The 23374-nt window shown below is 41.5% G+C and overlaps 1 protein-coding gene across 1 annotated transcript in view; it reads left to right on the top strand.

Moving 5' to 3' along the window:
* The window catches only part of KCNK3 (potassium two pore domain channel subfamily K member 3), a 114533-nt gene extending 92556 nt beyond the window's left edge, over positions 1-21977 (top strand). The window contains exon 2 of the mRNA XM_070947090.1: positions 21070-21977. Coding sequence (XP_070803191.1) covers positions 21070-21977 — 908 coding nt within the window. The remainder of the gene's footprint in view (positions 1-21069) is intronic.
* Positions 21978-23374: the final 1397 nt, after the last annotated feature.

Below are 23374 nucleotides of genomic sequence, written 5' to 3'. Positions count from 1 at the left end.
TTTTCAGCCCTCTGAAAGGCTGAGGGCTGAAAAAAAGTGATTTATATATATATATATGCCCCAAGGCTACATAGGTTTTATACTGGTGATTGATCCAAGATAGTTTAAGCATGCCCATACACTACCAGAGACCCCTGTATAATGGCTTTACGCAGTGGTGGGTTGCCCCTGGTTCGGACTGGTTCACAAGAAGCAAGGCGCACACATGAGCAAAGCAAGCATGCGCGCATGATCCCATTGCAAACCGATAGTAAAGGTAAGTAGAACCCACCCCTGGCTTTACTTCTGATGAGGACACCAAGGGAAAGGGATTCACAGGTATCACATTCAGTGCAAAGACACTACAGACAAATGTCTTTGAAAGGCAGCATTAGCAGCTTTGAAATATAGGAAGTTCCAAGGCTCTAATTGTTATTCTAAGACATTTTACTGCAGAAGGCGGGCGAGAGATAAAACAGCAGCAGTGCATATCCTTGAATCCGCAGCCTCTACTAACGGCATAAATTCTATAGGTATTTAAACCATTGACAGCATATTGGCACAGTTAGAAAATCCTCACTTAAAGGAACTACCAAAGAAGTGCAGTTCAAGACACATAAGCAATACTGTGGCTGCAAACAAATTATTATGGAGAAGTACAGGCAATTCAAGTTAATATTCTTATTTCAATTCTCCTTGAGATAACTCCTTTGGTTTAAATTAGTAGCCACCACCATTTTTCAGGATCCCACCCCCCACACCGGTCCCCAAATTTTGGCAGTGAAATTCTAGTGTGTCTCATGACCACAAGAAAAAGTTGGGGGCCTATGATCTGCTTGCTTCCTTTTTAAATAAAATCTTCTGCAGAACATCATGAGCCTGGAATGGTCTGTTTCCCTCTCAATATCATTCATATTTAATTTGGAGACAGAATATAGACAGAAGAGGGCTCCATTATGATTAGGGGCACCTACTAGCCAGGGGTGGGCTTCAAAAATTTTAGCAAGGGGTTCTTTGCGCAGTTGCTGGGTGGGCGTGGCCATGGTGGGTGTGGTCTCGTCGGCCTCCTGCACCGCGGCAGGGGTGTTTTTGCCCTCCCTGGGCTTTGGAAGCTTTCCTCGAGCCTCCAGGAGGGTGAAAACAGCCTCCCCAGGCTCCGGAGGCCCTCTGGAGGCCGGAAATGGGCCTGTTTCCAGCCTTCCTGAACTTCTGGTAGGCGCATTTTTCATCCTCCCCGAGCCTCCGCACATCTCCTGCACTCACCTGCATCCACAATGGGCCAGGTGGGGAACTCCTGGGAGGGGCATGGCGGGGCCAGACAGGAGTGGGATTTGGGGGTTCTCCGAACTGCACAGAATCTTAGCTAGAGGTTCTCCCAAACTCCTGCGAACCCCCAGCAGCCCACCCTTGCTACTAGCTCAGAGTCATATATCTAGTGGGATATCGGTGGAGGCTTTTGGGGACATTTGATCAGGAAAAGGTTGGTTGACTGTCCTCATATCAGGGCAAACAAGCTGATTGAATTGTCTTACAGAGAGCCATTATGTATATTTCTGCCGTCTCAAGCAGTAGCCTATGATTACATTAAGGTGACCTATGTGATACCAGCCCATAACATGTCTGCTTTAAATGCTGGCATAAATAGGATAACATTTTAGATGCATTTTTCAGCATGACCCGTGGAAGGCCTACAAAGTTGATAAAATATTTATTTCATTTTTAAAATATGTATTGCCACATTTTGTTCTTAAATCTGCAAGGAGAGGAGGTAATGAGGCATTGCTGTGTATTCATATGCTAAGGTGACCAGACGTCCCGCTTTTGGCGGGACAGTCCCGCTTTTGAGCAATTTGTCCCGCGTCCCGCAGCGTTTTTAAAAAGTCCCGATTTTTCATTCTGCCTCCCGAGTCCCCGCTGATGGCTAGAGGGAAAAAAAACTGTTTGAACTCTTGCCACGGGGCTTCAAAGGGCCAACCTACAGCTGATCAGTGTTAAAAAAAAAAACCTTGGTATATTTGCAGCGCAAGGCAGCCCTCCTCTCCTGTCGCTTGGGACTCGGAGCGGTAAACAGCGTCTGGTTCGGGGAGCAGCCGGATTTTGCTCTCTATTGCTCTCTCGGCCCCCTGCAAGCTCTCATCTCTCGAGAAGCCCAACCAAAGTTTCCCGCGCCATTTCAGGGAGCGCTCCTCGAGAGACGAGAGCTTGCAGGGGGCCGAGAGAGCAATAGAGAGCAAAATCCGGCTGCTCCCCGAACCAGACGCTGTTTACCGCTCCGAGTCCCAAGCGACAGGAGAGGAGGGCTGCCTTGCGCTGCAAATATACCAAGGTGGAATCCTGATGCCGCCCTTACAGCGGAGAGAAGAAGCCGGATTTTGCTCTCCATTGCAGACACCAGATCGTAATGCACCACCTGCAAAAATGCGAAAATTTCCAAATGTAGCCCTGCCCTCTTACAGCTCTCCTGATGTTCAACTGTTGTCTCTCAAGGAGGATACTTGGCCAGCCTCATGCTTGATGTCTCCCACCTTGGCAGCTTTAAGACTTGTGGACTTCAACTCCCAGAATTCTCCACAATTCCCCAGAATGGGCTCGACGGGAGTTGAAGTCCACAGGTTGTAAAAGAGCCACAATTGCCCAGCCCTGGGCTAGGGTAGGCTAATGTCGCGCGGATGGGAGGTGGGGCAGGGCGAGGGGCGGGCGACCCAGCAATTAAGTTGTGGTTTGGAGGAATATATGGGGGAAATTATTTGGTTTATTATTATTGGTAAATATAATTAATTGATTTGTAAGAAATTGGATTGCATGGAAATAATTGGAATATTCATGTTCATATTGATTAATATACAAAAAAGATAGTTTTATAACTAATTGATTTATATTAAAATGTTGAATTTGTATTAAACAACTGTATTACATAATTACATAATTAACCAATGTGAGGATGGATATAAAAATAGATGACAATGGGAAGGGGTATAATATAGAATAGAAGGGAAAAATTGAATTTGATTAAGATTAGAGATGAGTATGAAGGGTAATATTGGTTTTTTTAAAAAATAGATGAGGAATAAATATGGCAAAAAGGAAATATAGAAATTGTAAATTTAATTGAAATGACTAAACGCTGTTTAAATTTGTGAAGCAGCCAAATATTCTGTTCAAAGAAAATACATTGTATGTTTGTATGTGTGTTTCTAATTATTGCTATTTATTCATATTTGTTCTCTTTTATTCTTTAAAGTTTAACAATTCATTCTTTATCTTAATATCTTTATATTTGCTTGGGGTTGGCTTTCTTCCCTTTCATCTTTTTTATTGTACAGCAGTCTTTCTCCTCAAACCTACCACCTCTCTCTTTTCTTTCCTTCTTACTTTCTCTTCCCCCCCTCTTCTTCTCCTCCCTACTTCCTCTTCCTTTCTCCTTCTCCTCCTCTCTTCCTCCCTCTCTTACCCTCACTCCTACTCTAATTTCCCTTCCTTCATCCCTCTCTATTGCTGTATCCTTTAATGCATATGGACTACTCAGAGGGCTGAAAAAGTTATTTTTGACTGGTCCTCACACTTTTGACCAGTCCTCGAACTTACGACTGTCCTCACATTTTACATTTTTGCCCTATCTTGTCATCATGGTGAAGAGAAGCAGTTGTGAAATGAGTGACATGGTTGTTAAGAATGCTGCACGGGCATAAATATGAGGATGGTCATAAGTGTGAGGACCAGTCAAAAGTGTGAGGACCTGTCAGAAATGACTTTTTTCAGCCCTCTGGTTAGTCCTTTTGTGCATATGGACTACTCGGAGGGCTGAAAAAGTTATTTTTGACTGGTCCTCGCACTTTTGACCAGTCCTCGAACTTACGACTGTCCTCACATTTTACGTTTTTGCCCTATCTTGTCACCATGGTGAAGAGAAGCAGTTGTGAAATGAGTGACATGGTTGTTAAGAATGCTGCACGGGCATAAATGTGAGGATGGTCATAAGTGTGAGGACCAGTCAAAAGTGTGAGGACCTGTCAGAAATGACTTTTCAGCCCTCTGAGTAGTCCCTATACACATAGCCATGGCCACCCGGTCACATGACCAGCTAGCCACGCCCACCCAGTCACATGGCCTCCAAGCCACACCCACACAATAAGCCACGCCCACAATGGTGTCCTTCTTACCAATGTTAAAATCTGTTCACCTTACCCTATACACATAGCCATGGCCACCCGGTCACATGACCAGCTAGCCACGCCCACCCAGTCACATGACCAGCTAGCCACGCCCACAAAATAAGCCACGCCCACAATGTCCCTCTTTACCAATGTTAAAATCTGGTCACCTTATCCTATGCACTTGGGAGATACATTTTTATTTAGGATGACAATGACCAGCATCAACATCTGTTTATATTAAGTTTAATTTTATCCTGCAATGGTTGCCTGTAGTTGTAAACATGAAGATTTATATAAAATATTAACTGGAGATAAAGTAAGGGGGCACGTTCTGCTTTAAACCTGGGTCCCTTGTTCATTTCTTCAGTACATTTGCTTCTGTATAATAATGATGATTATGATGACCCCAAAATGCTGGCTTGTTCAGCTTTTTGAGAATGAACGCTTGGTTACTTTATTGTCCACAAATATTGTATGATCTGTTTCGGAGCAGTCTAAAAAGCAAGGTTTAAATCTTAGTAATTTGTTGCTTGTTCACAGTAAGCCAGTATAAGCCATCTGTTTGGTATGAACATACCACTTTCATATAGCCTCTTCCACAGAGATGGGGTATCTATAGTTCCAGGGTAATGATGAATTAAAAATTCCCAGTCTCCTTGACTACAGTAGATAATGAAAGTTACATACAGTATCTATAAGCTCGAGGTTCTGTGTTATGTAGGTTAAGAATAGATAAATAATGTTTTTCTGGGGAAGTTCCTTCCCTTTCTAACACAGAGTATGTTCTCACAACACCCTTAACCTGGGCAGTTAAAACTTTTCCCTAAACTTGGTTAGGGTTACCCATAGAACCACTCACTTGTGCTTCAGCATGCTGTGGGACTCGGATGGATTGATCTTGGTTAAGGGTCAAATAAAATGAATAATATCAGAAAAGGAGGTATTTCATAATCAGCTAAACTATGTTGTGTGAATAAAGCATTCTATTGTTAATCTCAGGTTCTTCCTCACTAAAACAAAAACAAAAAACTTCTGTTCATTATGCATAAAATAAATGTCCCCCTTTCCTTGTCCTTTCTTTCTTTCTTTCTTTCTTTCTTTCTTTCTTTCTTTCTTTCTTTCTTTCTTTCTTCCTTCCTTCCTTCCTTCCTTCCTTCCTCCCTCCCTCCCTCCCTCCCTTTCTTTCTTTCTTTCTTTCTTTCCTTCTTTCTTTTTTTTCCTTCCTTCTTTCTTTCTTTCTTTCTTCCTTCCTTCCTTCCTTCCTTCCTTCCTCTCTCCCTCCCTCCTTCCCTCCCTTTCTTTCTTTCTTTCTTTCTTTCCTTCCTTCCTTCCTTCCTTCCTTCCTTCCTTCCTTCCTTGCTTATTTTTTTCCTTTCTTTTTTTTCAGTTCACCAATGTGAATAATATTTGTGGTATTAAGGAGGAGACAACTGTATTATACTAACACGTTAGGGTCTGTGATGTACTCATGGCTGATGCATACACCATATTAAACTGAGCTAATGATTGGCTTGTGTATTCAGGAAGTTGTTAGAACCCAGTCATAATCTTACTATGTTGTGTGAACCAGGCTGTAATGTTAAGCCACAACATGAACTGTTTGAGTTTAGCATGTAGTATGAAGTGAGTCAATGGGTCAGTTGTTCAGATTTGTAAAGGCTTTCATTCTAAATTGGTGTGTGTGTGTGTGTGTGTGTGTGTGTGTGTGTGTGTGTGTGTGTGTACGGGCATCCTTGCAGTAACTTTTGCATAGAGTATCAGCACTTCATAAACTCTTTAAGACTCCTTTTTATTACCATTTCTCATTTTCAGAGCTGCAAAATCAGGGCTCTGGAACCGGAGCTCTGTGCTCAACATTCCTTCAATGCTGAATTGGAAGTAACAAGATTTGGATTTCACTGAGGAGTGGGGGGGATATGTAGGGATCACGCTTTCTCTGGATTGAAACCTTTGCAGTGAGGTGGAGGGAAACGGCTGATGCTGAGTCAGACTGAGCAGATGAGCAAAATTACTTATGATCCAGCCTCTTTTTCTTTTTATAGCCTTCTCCCTTTCTCTGTGTGCACATTCTTTGCCAAATGAGAGGAGTGTCTCAGATCATTGCACTTCAGCTTGATGATGCTCCCTGAAGACAGCGGTCTCATAAGGACAGGCTGCCAGCAGAACTCAGGGTCCCGTTCAGCTATTCCTCCTGTGGGCCTTTTCTGCCCATCCCACAGGGAAGGCTGCCCTTTTTCCTTTTTTACACCGAATGGAAGGGGCAGAGGTCTCTCCTTGTCAACAACCAGGGGTTCCAGGAAGAAAATCCCATCCCATGAGGGAGCTGTACGTTTCCTCAAGGAGATTCAATTAGCAGAAGTTATTCTCTTCCTGATTCTCCTTCCCCTCATGCCGTTCCCGTACAGTTCAAGACAGGGCAGGAAAAGAGTCATTTAGGACAGGTTTTAAACTTTGTTAAAGGAAAGGCCATATCTGCCTGGAAACCAAGCCACTGGTACTTTGTGCATAAGCAAACACATTCATGTATGCCTACATCGTTCACATTTCCAACCCGGACCGAGAAACGACTCACACAACTGCTGAACAGATTTTAATACAGAACTAAACCTGGCCACCAAAAAGTCAGATTTAGGACCACTATATCTAGGCATAAGCAAATTCTGTGCCCAACATTTTGGTGACAGATTATAAGAATTAGCAAGAATTATATAACTTTGCATCACATGTGTTGGTTTCAGTGGTGGATTGGGCGAACCGGTAGTAGTGGTGGCGGGAGGCTCCACCCACCTACCCGGACGTTTCTGCGCATGTGCAGAAGCTTCTGCACATGTGCAGAAGTGTTGCGTGTCCGAGCGAGCACACCCATACCCACGAGCAAACCAGTAGTGAGGGGTTTTGAAATCTGAACCCTGGCTGATTTGCATATTTTCTGTCAATTTCTTCCTTGTGTAATCATGAGATTGGTGCAGAATCCGAAAATCTGTTTTTGGTTTTAAGTTTGATCATTCCCACCTAGGAGAATTGTTGTCTGGGCATCAGTTTAGTCCCAACATGACTGGCTGTTATAGTGCAAAGATCTATGAGCTCAAGCAGTACAGGGTTTGTTTTTTTGGGGGGTGGGGGAAGCCCTTTTCACTATTAACTTAAGATGTTGGCAAGTCAATCATAGATCAACAGCAGGAATCTAATAATCAACAACAAATCCAAGTGGAGAGACAGGAGACCTGATGGGGTAGAATCCTGAGTTCAAATCTAGCAGGTGGGACAGAGCAGAGGCTTGAAAATTTGCTCTCAGCATCTACTGCTAGAGATGAATAAATACATAAATCAACTACCTTGAGCCTCACTTTACACCTCAGCAATGGCTCTTTTGTTGGCTTTTTTCTTGGCAAGGCGCTCACATCTACAGAATTCTGCTCTCTGTTGTCAATTTTTTTATCATTTGTCTCTGCTTAAGACGGAAGCAAGGGGGTGGATGGGCAAAGCTGTACATGGAACTTCCTGGATCTGTCTTTCTTAGAGTAGAGTCATTGGGTCTAATGCTGCTGGAATCATCATGGTCAGGCCAATTATCACTAGATGCCTTGTCTCTACTTCCTCCCATCCTCCTCACTTGATGAAATGCCCAGCCGCAACGCTGCATCACCTTCTTGTAAAAGTTTCTTTCTTTTTTTTAATACAGTATTAAGATCAGAGGTGTCTGTGGATCTGTGTGTCAATCAAAATTCCGATTTTTGCAGGCACATCCCACATAAAAAGGGCAAGAGCTTCGATTGCACAGTCTTGGCTGCTATCTTAGGTTTTTGGGTTTTTTTACCCTTTCCTGCAAACACCTCTAGTTAAGATCAAGACATTTGTTTTGTAATTTTTTCTTCCCTCTCTCCTCCTCAATTTTTCTCTTCCTGCCTATCTTTTTAAAAGAAATGTAAGATTCTTGAGTGGAAATATGGTTAGCATCTGCCAATGCTATACTCAGCCCTTCCAGAGTATCCAATCCATTTGTAGTTTATCTGTCAGGGCATTCCTTCTGAAATGTAGTCACAAGTTTCATATTCCCTATGACAGAATAATTGTTGTCATTTTCATGCAGATTATTATTAGCCTTCATTAGGAATAAAATAAGCCATTATTTAGGACAATACCAAACACAGATTACTCTTACTCCAGCCCCAGCAGTTTCAGAGCCTTATGAAAATGTTAGGCCTACTCCCCATCTGAGGATCAATTTAAGTGCATCAGCTATACATTTTCCAAACTGAAACCCAAAATTACAGTCTTCTCTTTCTCTTGATCTTCCCAGAAATCAGAAAGTAATCCAGAATCCAATTTAGCCTAGCCAATTTCCTTCCGCCCCAGGGGATATTTTTCTCACTCTCCTAAACAACCCGCCCCCCACCCCCGCCCCAAAGTTGTGTGTATGAAGGGAGGAGATGGTAATGCAATGCAATGGTTTTGGCTGGCAAAAGGAAGCTTATCATTTACATCCATGTGCATGAATGAATAGAAGTATTTATTGCGTTTTAAGATGTATCACAACTCAGTAGACAAGACCTGATAAGGAGATCAGAGTGGAATAGATTTTAAAACAATGACGATCCGATAGAAGGCAATATACTGTATATAGCTCAGGGTTGAATTGTGGTGTTCCGAGTGCTCTCTAATCTTGATTGTTTTCTTGTAGATGTTTCATTATCAGTGGTGGGTTTCACATTATGTTACTACCTGTTCGCCATGTGCATGCGCACACCTGGTTCACGCACGCATCTGCCTTCCGCACATGCCCTTTGCTCGTGCATGCACCTTCCGTGCATGCACCCGGCCTCAAAAATGTGCCTAAGTAGGACAGCATAGAGCCAGGGCGGATGGGCAGGTGGGTGGGCAGGTGGGTGAGTCCACCCACGATTTCTGCTACCGGTTTGGGTGAACCTGTCTGAACCAACTGAATCCCACCTTTGTTCATTACCCAACTAAGTAACATCATTAGTGTGAGTGTGAGTGGAGTTTCCTGCCTATTAATATGTAGCAGTTTGCCTTTCCAGTTTTGATGAGTATGTAATTTCCATCCTGGTGTTTCCTTGATTAAAGTATTATTTTTGACCTGATTGTTTGTCTGGTGCTGAACCTTGCTTATCTGAATGTGAGCTGCTCTTGTAATCTTTTTGTAGTCTTTTTGTATTCTCTTAGTTTTTTTGTAACTGTCTCTTAAATGATGCCTAAATGTGGTATGTAAATGGTGGACATAGTCATGTTCTTAAAACATCCTTGTACCTGAATTTAAGGCACTGGAAGAGAGTTAAACTCAGGCTTAGAGGTTTCTATATCTTAATTGTGGATTTCCTTGGTGTTTCTTGGAAGTTGAAGTCTGATTTGGATAGGTGATCTTAGCTAACAGGGCAACTCCATAACACTGTTGGGCAGAGATGCTGGCAAAAAAGGAACTTCCAATGAGGGAACGGCAATGAAGGTCTCCAAAGGTGGGGAAGGGTTACCATCTCCATACAGTGGTGGGATTCAGCCAGTTCACACCACTTCGGGAGAACCAGTTGTTAACTTTCTGAGAAGTTTCGCAAACTGGTTGTTGGAAGAAATCATTAGAGCACAGAATTGGTTGTTAAATTATTTGAATCCCACCACTGCCTCCATCCCATTGTAATGAACTCTCTTGTCTCCAAGTCCGTTATGGAGATGGAGGTGTCCAACAAACTTACTGTAAAGCCCATCACAATGATGGAGTTAATCCTGTGGAAATATAAGGAATAAGCCCTTTTAGCATAATTGAACACATGGTATGGCCATTCTCAGCAGCAAGCATGAATCTTTCTATTGTAGACATTTTGTCTGTTTGCATTGCTAAAGCCATCGGGTCTTTGTCGGGTGGTGCTTGGATGAAGCACTTGCTGGAAGCAGCTCTGAATGTCTGAAATAGTTTTAGGAATGAACCATTGCTCAGAAGTAGCGTTACCCAAAGTGGAAATCTCCTTAATTTCCTACTTCAAGGGAGCACACCATGTCTTTCAGTGAAAGACACTGTTCCTAAACCAGCGTAAGTTGAACAGATAGATTTTTTGGGTGGGTGGGTGGGTATCCGTAAAGGAGAACTGTTAATCCTCTCTGTACCAGCAGATTATTCTCTGTAAATAGTGGTACAGTTAGGGCTTAACTGACTTAGTGAGGGAGGAGGCACTTCAAATTCTCATGTATATGACAATGGCCTGCTCATTTTGCTGGGTTGGATTCTGCATATCCATCCCAAATTCCAGCCACAATGGCGCCAGATTGTCATCCTATGTTGTAAATTCAGTGTTTGTGTTGCAGACTACCTTTCTACCTTCCTTCTGATTGCAAAGGGTAGGAAACTCTAAAAGGTAGCAGAAAAAGTTTCCTTGTCAATCATGCCTGATCCTAGAGCCTGGTGCTCATCTCTGTTTCTAAGCCAGCATTGTCCAAAGACAATTTCCGTGGTCATTTAGCCAGCATGACTATGCGCCAAAGGTGCACTGGATGGTGTTACCTTCCCACCGAAGTGGTACCTATTAATCTGTGTGTATTTGTGTGGTTTTGAACTGCTTCGTGGTCAGGAGCTGAGGCAAGGGACGGGAGCTCACCCTGTTGTGTGAAGCTTGGGTCTCCAACTGACAAGCTCAGCATCTTTAACTGCTGGGTCATTGCTGCCCTGAAACTCTATGGATGGTTACAACAGCATTTGCTTTACTCTTTTGTTTCTATTGGTTTTCTCACCTGGAGAAATTTGTTTGCAAAGGTAGGAAACTTTCTGTTTTCTGATCATAGTATTCCATGAAGTGCTCTGTATGCCACAGGTGTAATACTGTTCTCCTCATCAGCACATAGCCCCATCATTCAGTTTTTTACACCTTTGGATCAAGGTTGTACTCATACAATAATCTTCAATGTGTCAGCTACTGACCTAGCAGCTGTATTTGCACATGCTGGGTTAACACACCTGCTTGATTAATGGATGTTTTCAAGTATTTGTGTAAACCTGGAAAGTGGACTCATGCAATAGGTGGATTAAATCTATTGCGTGAATGCACAAAAAAAATAATAAATTCAGGCAATAGAGATGAGAAAGATTTAGTGCTAAACCGAAGATACTCTTCTCCTCTTTGTGGAATTCCTGGGAGAAGATACTTTTCTTGTAGTAGACTTGGAGAATACCGTTGCTTCCAAGGATATTTTATGGGACTGAAGAAAGCAACATGCTGTTTATTGTAGCTTTGCTGCCTTTTAAATGGTACCAACCTTGGGGGTTTTTTTAAAGAAAGGGATTTTTTTTTCTCTCTTGTCCCATTTTAATAGGAACCATCCTGGATCCACTGAGAAGAATTAAGGTTTTGAATCATGGAATATACTTTGGATATCTCCAAAGGCCCCAATAAATAATTTGGCCTAGATTTAATAAGATCCTTTGATCGCTTGGACCCTAAAGAAATGTTATCCGTGGTGGCACAGTGGTTAGAATGCAGTACTGCAGGCTACTTTGGCTGCCTGCCAGCTGCCTGCAATTTGGCAGTTCAAATCTCACCAGGCTCAAGGTTGACTCAGCCATCCATCCTTCCGAGGTGGGTAAAATGAGGACCCAGATTGTTGTGGGCAATATGCTGACTCTGTAAACCGCTTAGGGCTGTAAAGTACTGTAAAGCAACATATAAGTCTAAGTGCTATTGCTACCAGGCAAAATAAATAAAAAACAGACCACTGAGCCAGTGATTGGACTCAATATATGGAAGCTTCCTGGGTTTATTTATAAATGTATGTAAAATCAGTATACAGGTAGTCCTCCACTTACAGCAGTTCATTTAGTGACTGTTGGAAGTTATGATGGTGCTGAAAAAAGGGACTTATGACCGTTTTTCACATTTACAACATTGCAGCATTCCTGGAGTCACGTGATCAAAATTCAGATGCGTGACAACTGGTTCGCATCTATGTTAGTTGCAGTGTCCCGAGGGTCATGTGATCCCCTTTTGTGACCTTCTCATCAGCAAAGTCCATGAGGAAACCAGATTCACTTAACAACCGAGTTACTAAATTAACAACTGCAGTGATTCACTTAACAACTGCGACAAGAAAGGTCGTAAGATGGGACAAAATTCACTTAACAAATGTTTCACTCAGCAACAGAAATTTTGGGCTCGGTTGTGGTCATAAGTCGAGGACTATCTGTAATTTATTATTTAATTCACTCTGTTCAGTAAAGTGGTGCACACAGGTGTGTGCTTGTATATAGCACAATCATTTAATGCAGGAAGTTCTCAAATTACGACCAGTTGCTTAACAACTGTTTAAAATTATGATAGAAAGGTACTGGGGGAAAAAATGGTACTTATGATTTGGATTCGATGTTTTGATGGCTGGGTCCCCCCATTATTTCATTTTGAGTGCTCGGCAACCGTCTTACATTTATGGCCATTTGCAGGATCCCAAGCTCATGTGACTGTGATTTACAATGGATGGGTGTGTTTTTTGTCAGAAATAGGTGTTTACTTCCAGTTTCCAGCAAAATTGTCCATTGCAAATAATGGGTTCAGTTTACAACCATGGCGTTTGCTGAACAACCATTGGAAAAAAAAAAAAGTTGTAAAATTGGATTGGTTACACGATGCCAGGCACCTGACTGGAATTCTAGGCACAATTATAGTCATAAATCAAGGAGTACCTGTAGTATAGTTTTATTGTCACTGGAAGGAATATTTCTGCATTGGTCAGAGTACTGCTGGTCTAATCTGGCCAGGGCTGGATGTTTTATTTTAAGGAGGATTTGAAAAAAAAAAAAAACTAGAATAGATTCAGAGAAGAGCAACAAGGATGATCAGGGGACTGGTAATTTGAATCTTCCAAGGAGAAATCGAGCGAACTGGATTCATTTAGTTTTGAGAAAAGATGGTGATAGATATGATAATGCTTGTCAAATACCAGAAGAAATTTAACATCGGTTGTTCTCTAGTCCCACAATGCAAGCAGTGATCTTTGATGACCAGAAAAGCATATTCTAGACCATTAGAAAAAAAAAATCTCAATGGTTTGACAGCAATACCAAAAGAGGTAGTAATCTCTTCTTAGACACTCCTGGATGTATTCATGGAGAGGCTCGGCAGCCAAATCTAAAGATGGGTTTATTTGAATTCTTGCAAGAAACTGGAGTTGATGGCACAACTAAATTTTCCACTCTCTTTTGATGACCTGCTCTTCTATCCAGAAAGAATGTCACTGCTCCAGTAGCCTCATTCATTGGAGAATCAATAATGCCACGTTCAACTTCTTCCATAAAGCACCCGATAATTCTTGCAGCAAATTAACTGACAATTAACTACATGAATTTAGTGAGAATTAAACATATGTGGTACAAGATGATATCAGAAAATGGAATGGATGAGAATTGTTTTGTGTGCTCACTCCCTTTTACATGGTGGAGATGGGTCATAAAATTGTTCAGCTTGGCCCTGGACCAACAAAATTGTGATGACGATGAAAGGAAATCTGTGTTATTTGACACAGAGAATTCACCCAAAATTCTTTCTGATCTCTGAACTTTGTGTGATTGACTGGTTTAAGTAACTTTAGAGGTTGATTGTTGCTAAACAGTTTCCAGAGGGATAACTGCCTGTTGCAATTAAAAACATCAAAGAAATCTTGGTGTCTTAAAAACTAACAGAGAAATTTTGATGTAGTACTTAATAAATATGTTAATAGTTCATCTAATTCAATTTGGTATTAAAAATTCAAGACTCTTGAATTTTTTATTGTATGGCTTCCCTAGTATCAGTATATATGTAAAATTTCCTTAAGACATATTGGAGCATGTCTTGCAAAGATTAAACATTTTAGTTGAGAGAAACTAAAGTAGCGATTTAACGTTTCTGATTTGTAGAGTAAAGATAAAGACAAACAAAAAAAAGCATGGCTTTTGCTCAGGTAAAATTGGAGGAATTTCAAGACAGGTTAATCTTGATCAGTTCCACAAAGGTCAAACTCACAAACTTTGTACCCTTGAAGAAAATATACAAGTGCAAACTTGTATAGCTTCCAGTTGCCCTTCCCATTAATGATAAGAATAACTGTAACATAATGGAGATCAAATAAAAGAGCATGATATGATTGACAGAATACCATGAGCAACCTTCTACAATCTGTCATAATATGCAAGGACTACTTTTTGTCTCAGATAATTTTTCCTTTTGTTAAAAAAAAAAACCCACATTTGTTCTGCAGATGCTCCTACTACACACACATACACAAGGGCGCATTTGCACACACCCACCTCATTCCCTTTGTGCATTCTCTCTCCCTTCTGTCTGAGGTCATATTATCCTCTTAGAGTTTAATCTATCTGTAATTACACCCTGTAATTGCAGAGCAGTTTTAAAGCTGATTTTACTTCCCAGTTTTCATTTTCATGGATCCTGAGTCCCATCTATAAGTATATTTCTAATCATCCATCAGGAAGCTAAAAGAAGGTCAAGAAACAATCTCCTAGTGGGGCACTGCTGCATTAGAAATCACTTCTGAGGACCAGCAAGTGGCAGAACACATGCCTTGCTTGCAGAAGAAATCAAATTCAATCCCTGAAAGAACCTCCAGCTGAGTAGGCCAGAGTAGAGATCCTGGGTTAAGTGGACCCATAATATCACTTGATATCAGAAAACTTTCTTGATTCCAAAGAATGTAGTTTTATTCAGGGTCTGAGCATGAATAACCTGCAGAGTTAACTAAAGAAAATAGGTTTTGCTAATAAATTTATAAAGTAATGTAACTATTTCAATTATCTTATTTGTTCTCTCATCTTGAAATTTGCGGGGTTATAAGATACCCTTGGACCAGTGGTGGGTTTCAAATTATTTTACTACCAGTTCTGTGTGTGTGGCTTGGTGGGCATGGCATGGCTTGGTGGGCATGGCAGGGGAAGGATACAGCAAAATCTTCATTCCCTCCCCAATACAGGGGAAGGTTACTGCAAAACCCCCATTTCCTCCCGATCAGCTGGGACTTGGAAGGCAGAGAATAGATGGGGGCGGGGCCAGTCAGAATTTTTACTACCGGTTCTCCAAACTACTCAAAATTTCCACTACCAGTTCTCCAGAAGTGGTCAGAACCTGCTAAAACCCACCTCTGCCTTGGACTAAATTTGAAAAGTGGACTGGAAAAAAAATGAATAGAGCTTTTTTTAATTTTACCTTGGGCTGTAATCAAGATATTTCCAGATTGTAAGTATCCTCTCTGAAGAATATATTTATTATTTAAATCAATTTATAAGGTCATTCATCTCATAAAAGCAACTGTGGGTAGGTAACAACATAAAAAAACAATCAAAAACATATTAACTAAGAGTAAAAAGCTATAGTGAGCACTGAGGATAAACCTCAACAGAACCATCAACAAAAACCTCTCAACAGACCATCAAATTTCCCAGCCTCCAAACTCTGGGACACTTCCAGTTCTTCAATACTTTATAAAAGGCTGGCAAAGTCCAGACCAATCTAATCCTAGGGGGTGCAATAAGGTGTTTCAGAAGGCAGGTTTTGCAACAAAAAAGCATATTGGTGAATGTGAATAAGTAGATTTACAGAAACAAGGGATTGAATACCCTGATCTCCATCTGAATTCCATATATCTGTCCAAGAGGACAGCCAAGAGGATCACTATGTCCACACATTCATGTCCACAGATGAGGAGATCACTGGCGATCTATGAATTCAGTTGCATTCCAATTCAATTATTTTCATATTTATTTCCTTTGTTCAGAAAACATGCATTCGGTATGCTTTGTATATTACATTTTAAATCTACACACGCTGACTTATTTTAGTACTTTTGCACGTTGAAGAACAAAGCACTTTGCAGAAGGGTAACTCCCATTGGCATCCTATTTGTTTTGCACATTAGCAATCTTTTAAAAATAAGAAAATTGAATAAGTGACTTTCTTTTGCATATAATGCAGAAGACAAGACTTACAATCTGCCTATGTGGTGTGGTGTGGTGTGGTGTGGATCAGAATAAAAACAAAACATAACAAACAATTTCAGGCAATGGAAATACTTTCTTCCATAAATTCACTCCATTGTACCTGGTTTTCTGCTCTCTGCACTACAGAAAGGAGGAACTAGAAAATATGAGTCAACATGCTTCATTTTTGTTAAAAAAAAATATCCACTAACTATTTAAATAAACTGGTGCTGTTATCCTCTACTTCAAAGGCTTTGTTCCATTAAACAAGCAAATACAGTGTAATTCAAATCTAATTATATTTTTTATATTTGATGAAACTGCTGTAGATAACTCAGCTTCTGGCTTCTGAAAGCAGAGAAGTCATGACTATTTTGATTTGCACTATTAACTTTTTATTAATATCCACAGTTTTGTTCATTTGTTGAAATATTGCTTCTCTAAAATCATTTAACTGGCTATTGCTAATAGGCATTGACATTTTATAATACAAAAATTGCAGAAGCTTAATAGGGTTCTATAGAGGATGTTGCTCATATTTTAAAGATTCATTTTTCTTATACTCATAACCAGCAACTGGTTCCCGTGAGAATCAGACCTGACCCAAAAAGGAGCAGTTTGCCTTGGGGATATGTTTTTCAACTCTTCATTGCCCCCTTAATAGTCATCCACCAGAGTTTATGTTTTCTTGAATCCTTTTATTCTAGAATACCTTTAGCCCCGGTGGACCAACTGGGAAGAAGGAAAGGTTGCATGTGACACTCTCAACGAAAGAAAACTCTGAGGCTTGAGTTTCCTCAAAGTTCCATTTTATTAGAGATGTCATATTGGGACCTCTGGGAAAACCCAAATCTGAAAGTTTCCAGGTTTTCTCCACCCAAAGGAAAGTTCAAGTCCCTGCCCAACATCCACATGTCCATCCATCCCAACTGGAGATGCCTTCCAGTTCCAGCCGTCCAGGTGCAGGCAAGATGTCCTTGACTCTCTGAGAAAGGAATGTTATTATGACTATATATCATCCTGGCTCCATACAATCTCCCCTCCCAGTTTCCCACTGAGAAAGTAGTCAATGTGGCAGGCCTGAAGATCCAATGAAAAAGATAGCTTCCAGGCCTGAGAGGATGTGTACTAATCCTCTATATCAGGAGTGTCAAATTTGACTTCATTGAAGGCCACATCAGGGTTGTGTTTGATCTCGGGGGGGGGGGGGGGGAAGCAGGGCAGGCGTGGCCAGCTCAACATCACTCAAGGAAGCTCCGTTTTCAGCCGCGACAGCCTCCTGCAGCCCTCTGCCAGTGAAAATGGAGCCCCGTGGCCCTCCCAAGCTCCATTTTCACTGGCAGAGGGCTGCAGGAGGCTGTTGTGGCAAAAAACAGAGTCCGGAAGGGCTGCACGTGGTCCTCCCGAGCTCCATTTTTTCTGGCAGAGGCACTGTGGATCAGTCCTTTGCTGTTTCCAGGGTAGGCCCACAGGCCAGATCTAAGCACCGTGCAGGCCGGATTCGGCCCGCAGGCCTTGAGCTTGACACCCCTGCTCTATATCCTTGCTTTTCAAATATGGCAACTTTAAGATGCGTCAACTTCATCTCCCATTATTCTCCAGCCAGCATCTGGGGAAATTCTAGGATTTGAACTCCAAACATCTTAAAGTTGCCACATTTGAAAAATGGTGTTCTTATATCATCCGAGAGCAGCTTTTGGGGAAACAGAAAGCAGTGCCTCCATTTTTTAGAGTAATGAAGGAAGGGATATCTTCCTTCATTAAAGCTGAATGTCTGTTAAATCCAAATTTTAGATAATTGCCATAATTGATGCTATTTGCATTAATTAATGGGTTTTTTTTTGCATCATTATATAATTAATATCATCCATAATTTGAAACCTTGTGTAATTGACATCATACATAATTTGAATCATTATATAATTGTTATCCTGCATAATTTGCATCCTCATGTAATGGCAAACACTTTAAACTGAGGCAAATGACATACATTATGTTAATTGTCCAGACTGCCTCGGAAAGGATAGCCTATCTGTTTATGTGAAATCCATACTTATTTTTTTCCCTAGTGCATCTGAAATCTCCATAAAATCAAAGTTTTACTGTAGTTTTTCTGGTAGACAAAAATGCACTGCCAGGTTCCTTAGCAATTCCCAACACACCTGGGAACTCCCATCTATTTTTCTGTCCGATTTTGACTAGGTTTCTTCAGAAAAGACATCTTTCATAAAACTAGTTCTGGTCCTCAGTCCTCAAGGAAAACTACATTCTGTTCAACCAGATGCCGCTTTGTATAACTGCCATCACAACATTGCTAATATAGTAGGATTCTGGCAAGATCCGCAGTTATTCCTAAGCATTCTTACAGTATAGGAATAGAAGCTGAAAAACAGCTTCTATACCTTTTTTTTTTTTTTTTGATTTATATGCCGCCCTTCTCCGGAGACTCAGGACGGCTAACAATGCGTTAAGCAATAGCCTTCATACTTTTGTATATTTTATACAAAGTCAGCTTATTGCCCCCACAAACTGGGTCCTCATTTAACCTACCTTAGAAAGGATGGAAGGCTGAGTCAACCTTGAGCCTGGTAAGATTCGAACCTGCAGAAATTGCAGGCAGCTGTGTTAATTACAGGGTGTATTAAACCACTGTACTACCAAGGCTCCTTGAAGGGTTGGTCCATTATTGGTCTATCCAATAAAATGCTAATTAATTGCCAATTCTGCCATGAATAAATTGATGTGTTCGGCTACAGTTGTTATAATCCCCATCCAATCACATTAAGACCCATTGGCCTGATGTTTGTATATTTATTTAGGTTGTTTAATGCAGGTACAATAAACAGAACATTTTTATTTATTATCTTATGACTTGGTTAGTTTTTTTTTTAATGCTGAAAGGATATAGGTTTCAGATTTGGAAAGAGAGGAAATAATTTCTTCCTATGATCTTGAACAAATAAAGATTTCCCCCACACACACACCCAGAAAAAACATGTAGCTACTGACCCAGAAAAGTCTGAATTAGTATTGAATTGGTCAAATAAAGGGAAACATTAACTATTTTCAAGGTGTTTGGGAAATGTTTTGAACCTCTAACTGGTTATATTTGGGTTGGATCAAGAATGTATTAATTCATATCCTACTAATCTATTGTAACCCCAGATTTTGTCTGGATGATGCGATGGTGAGGATGATGATGATGATATTTATGTATATGTCACCCAACTCACAGAAATTCTGGGCAATTTCTTGGGGTTGTTGTTCTTGTTAATTATTCTTGGAAATAATAGTGAGCTATTTCTCAGCATTGGTTGACATCCACGTAGTAAAGATTATGTGAGTGCTATTCTTTGCTTCTAGACATTTCTTTTGCTGATCCGCTAGCTGTGAAGAATAATAACTGCATTTATTCTTATTTTCTTACTTTCAAGTTGAAACCTCCCTCCTCATAAGGTTGAAATTCTGTTGTCACATTTTGGTAGCCTTTGAGGAATGAAAAAAAGGTACTGAAGACATAGCAGGTAACCCAGGGCTATAGATTGTCCAACCTGGTTTTTGAATGTGTTCAAGAGCAGGGGTCTCCAACCTTGGCAACTTTAAGAATTGTGGACTTCAACTCCCAGAGTTCCTCAGTCAGTTGGCTGAGGAACTCTGGGAGTTGAAGTCCACAATTCTTAAAGTTGCCAAGGTTGGAGACCCCTGTTCAAGAGGTTAATCAGCTCTTCAGATGTAATATAAATTATACAGAGTATAATAGATAGTCTCCTCCTCCAGTTTTACATTCTCTTTACTAGGCTATCTCAATGATGCTTTCAATACACATTCTGATCAACTCTCGGATCCTCATATGGTTAATTCAGTTGGGATCCCTTAATCATTGTTCTTCCCTGTACCACCCTTTTACCATCACCACCCTTCTCTTTAGTGTGTGTGTGTGTGTGTGTGTGTGTGTGTGTGTGTACATGTGCGTGGGTGCGTGCGCCTTACTTGAATGGAGGCAGCTTCAGAATGCAAACTTTGGTGGTGTGGCTTTGTGTGCTGAGGTTGTGAGGATAGAGAGTTGCAATGTGGTGATAGATTAATGTAGCTTTTCTTGGCTCTTGAACCAAAAGCAGCAGAATGTATTTGCCCTCAGTGTGGAAGGGATTGCCACTCTCGAATTGGCCTTTTTAGTCACACCAGATGCTGTTTTAGGACCTCTTTCCAGAGCACGATACCATAGTCTCTTGAGACTGAAGGATGCCAATGATGATGAACCAAAGGCAGGTGCACAAGGACCAGAAGAGGATTTAGGTTTCAGATTTGAAAAGAGAGGAAATAATTTCTTCCTATGATCTTATACAAATAAAGGTTTTTTTCCCTAGACAAAGCAGGTAGCTGTACTGACCCAGAAAAGTCTGAATTAATATTGAATTGGTCAAATAAAGGGAAATGATAACTATTTTCAAGGTGTTTGCGAAATATTTTGAATCTGTAACAGGTTATATTTGGGTTGGATCAAGAATGTAGCACCCTTTTACAATTACCACCCTTCCCTTTAGCATGTGTGTGTGTGTCTGTGTGTCTGTGTGTGCATGCGCCTTGCTTGAATGGAGGCAGCTTCAGCCTGCAAACTTTGGTGGTGTGGCTTTGTGTGCTGAGGCTGTGAGGATAGAGGGTTGTGGGTGCAATGCGGTGATGGATTATTGTAGCTTCTCCTGGCTCTTGAACCAAAAGCAGGCTCACATGGACCAGAAGAGGAAGACTTTGGTACAAATTGCTACACCACTGAGTTTGCAGGCCAGAGCAGCATCCCATCCAGCTGCGATTCCTCCCTTGTTTCGATCAACATTTTTGAATGAGGAAGTGGCACACCCATCACCTATCAAGCCAGAATGAAAACTCTTCCTCTGTTCTCCCATGAAAATGGTATTCGTAATCTATGAGGTGCTACTGACCAGGTTGCCTTTGCTTTGTTTTTTTGTTCCACAGGCTATGGACATGCAGCCCCTAGCACTGATGGTGGGAAAGTCTTTTGTATGTTCTATGCGCTGCTGGGAATCCCACTCACCCTGGTCATGTTTCAGAGTCTGGGCGAGAGGATCAACACCTTTGTGAGGTACCTCCTGCACCGCATCAAGAAGTGCCTTGGCATGAGACGGCCAGAAGTATCGATGGCCAATATGGTCACCATTGGATTCTTCTCCTGCATCAGCACCCTTTGCATTGGGGCTGCTGCATTTTCCTACTATGAGAATTGGACCTTCTTCCAGGCCTACTACTACTGCTTTATCACTCTCACCACCATTGGTTTTGGAGATTATGTGGCCCTTCAGAAAGAACATGCCCTCCAGACCAAGCCCCAATATGTGGCCTTCAGCTTTATCTACATTTTAACTGGGCTGACAGTCATTGGGGCCTTTCTCAACTTGGTGGTGCTCCGGTTCATGACTATGAATGCTGAGGATGAAAAGCGGGATGCGGAACACCGGGCGCTGCTCACCCGCAATGGACAGGCCAGCAGTGTACATACTACAGACACTACGGCATCCTCAACCGCTGCTGCATTAGGGGGCATAGGGGGTGGTGGAAGCAGCAGCGGTAGAGGAGGACTCCGAAATGTTTATGCTGAAGTTCTCCACTTCCAGTCCATGTGCTCCTGCCTCTGGTATAAGAGCCGGGAGAAGCTGCAGTACTCTATCCCCATGATAATCCCCAGAGACCTCTCCACCTCTGATACCTGCATGGAACAGAGCCAGTCCTCCCCTGGGCATTACCCAGAGACTCCATCCAACAGATGCTTCTGCAACACTCAGCGTTCAGCCATCAGCTCTGTTTCCACAGGACTTCATAGCCTCTCGGCCTTCCAAGGACTTATGAAGCGGCGAAGTTCTGTGTAAAGACTAGGAGCCCTTTTACAAACTCTCCTTTACTACTGAAAAAAAAAAAGAAAAGAAAAAGACAGGCATGAAAACCCAGGTGGAGATAAATGGCAATGATACAACTTAGAATTTATAAAAAAAATAATTTAACCATAAGAAGGAAGGAAGAACATGCGCCTAAGGGAGTGCGCAATAAACTGATGGATCAAGCAGCGGGTTGGTTATGAGGGGCAATCTCCTAGGGAAACTGAACCACCAGAGTCTCTAGATCAAGATCTAGTAGTGGATTCTGTTAAGTTCTTCTGATGATCGAAGAAGGGAGAAATTCAAGCTGTCCTTCCAAAGATCTGGCAACACTAAGTTGTCTCTTCTCCCCAAGAAGGAGGCTTGGCACTCCTGTTGCTGGTGGAAATTTTAAACTTGTTTTGCAGCAACTCCACAAAATGTGAAACTTGAAAATAAGGCTTTGTGCCCTTAGAACAGGGTGAGGTGGCTCTCAAATTGAGCATACAATCTTAATTTGTGCCAAGGACTGATGGAACGACCTTACATTCCCCCCCACCCCACCCCCGCAGGCCAGTCCAATAAAGTGGGGTGAAAAGAGAGGAAATGATGTTAAGTACAGGTTTTTCCCTCCCTCTCCGTTTATTTTATTCCATCCATTTCAAAGGGAAAGGAGGGGTCTCCTTGCTTGCTTACCATTGAAGGGCCTTCCATAAAGGGGAAAACCTTTATGTAGGAGAAGTTAGAAATCTTATAGAGGATGAAGAACCTGTTCCTGATTAGTTAATACATAAAAAAGATCAATTACAAATGGCATGGGTATGTACACACAGAGTGGCTTTTGCTACATGGTTTGGGTCAAATATCAGCAAAAGTGGCTTCTTATTCATTATATCCCATTCACAAGTGACATTTATTACTCTACCACCCTCCAGAGTACAGCACTGTGCAAAGCAGTATCCCATTTGTATTTCTGTGTTCATGTGTACACAACAAAGCCCGTATGCTCTTTTGCAAAGCTTTCACATGTACAAATCCACTCTCAAAATCTTGCCCAACTTCCCTTTTCTTACTATCCCTAAATCTCACTGAATAGATTTCAAAAATGTCTTCTATATTTCCCCCTTTCTAGACCTTTCCCCCATTCTCATAGGCTCCCAGGAAGGAATGCCGTTACAGTATACTTTCCCCCCTCAAATCCACCATTTTTGAGTATGTGAAATATTTAACTTCTTCACAAATGTGACAAGGTTGTAGCTCTAGCACTGTCTTGGCTAAGACATCTTTATGCTATGGTGCAGCGAGAGTCTGATGCGATGTGAAGGCAGAGCCTACTCAAATCTCATCATTTCTCTATAACCCAAATTTCTATTCTCCTAGGATGTGCTATGTCTTCTAAAAGTTACTGCATT

Source organism: Pituophis catenifer, unplaced genomic scaffold (assembly GCF_029215685.1).
Source record: "Pituophis catenifer annectens isolate HBS135680 unplaced genomic scaffold, rPitCat1.0.hap2 SCAF_1, whole genome shotgun sequence".
In the NCBI taxonomy this organism is placed as follows: domain Eukaryota; kingdom Metazoa; phylum Chordata; class Lepidosauria; order Squamata; family Colubridae; genus Pituophis; species Pituophis catenifer.
This window is presented reverse-complemented; position numbering and strand designations above follow the sequence as displayed.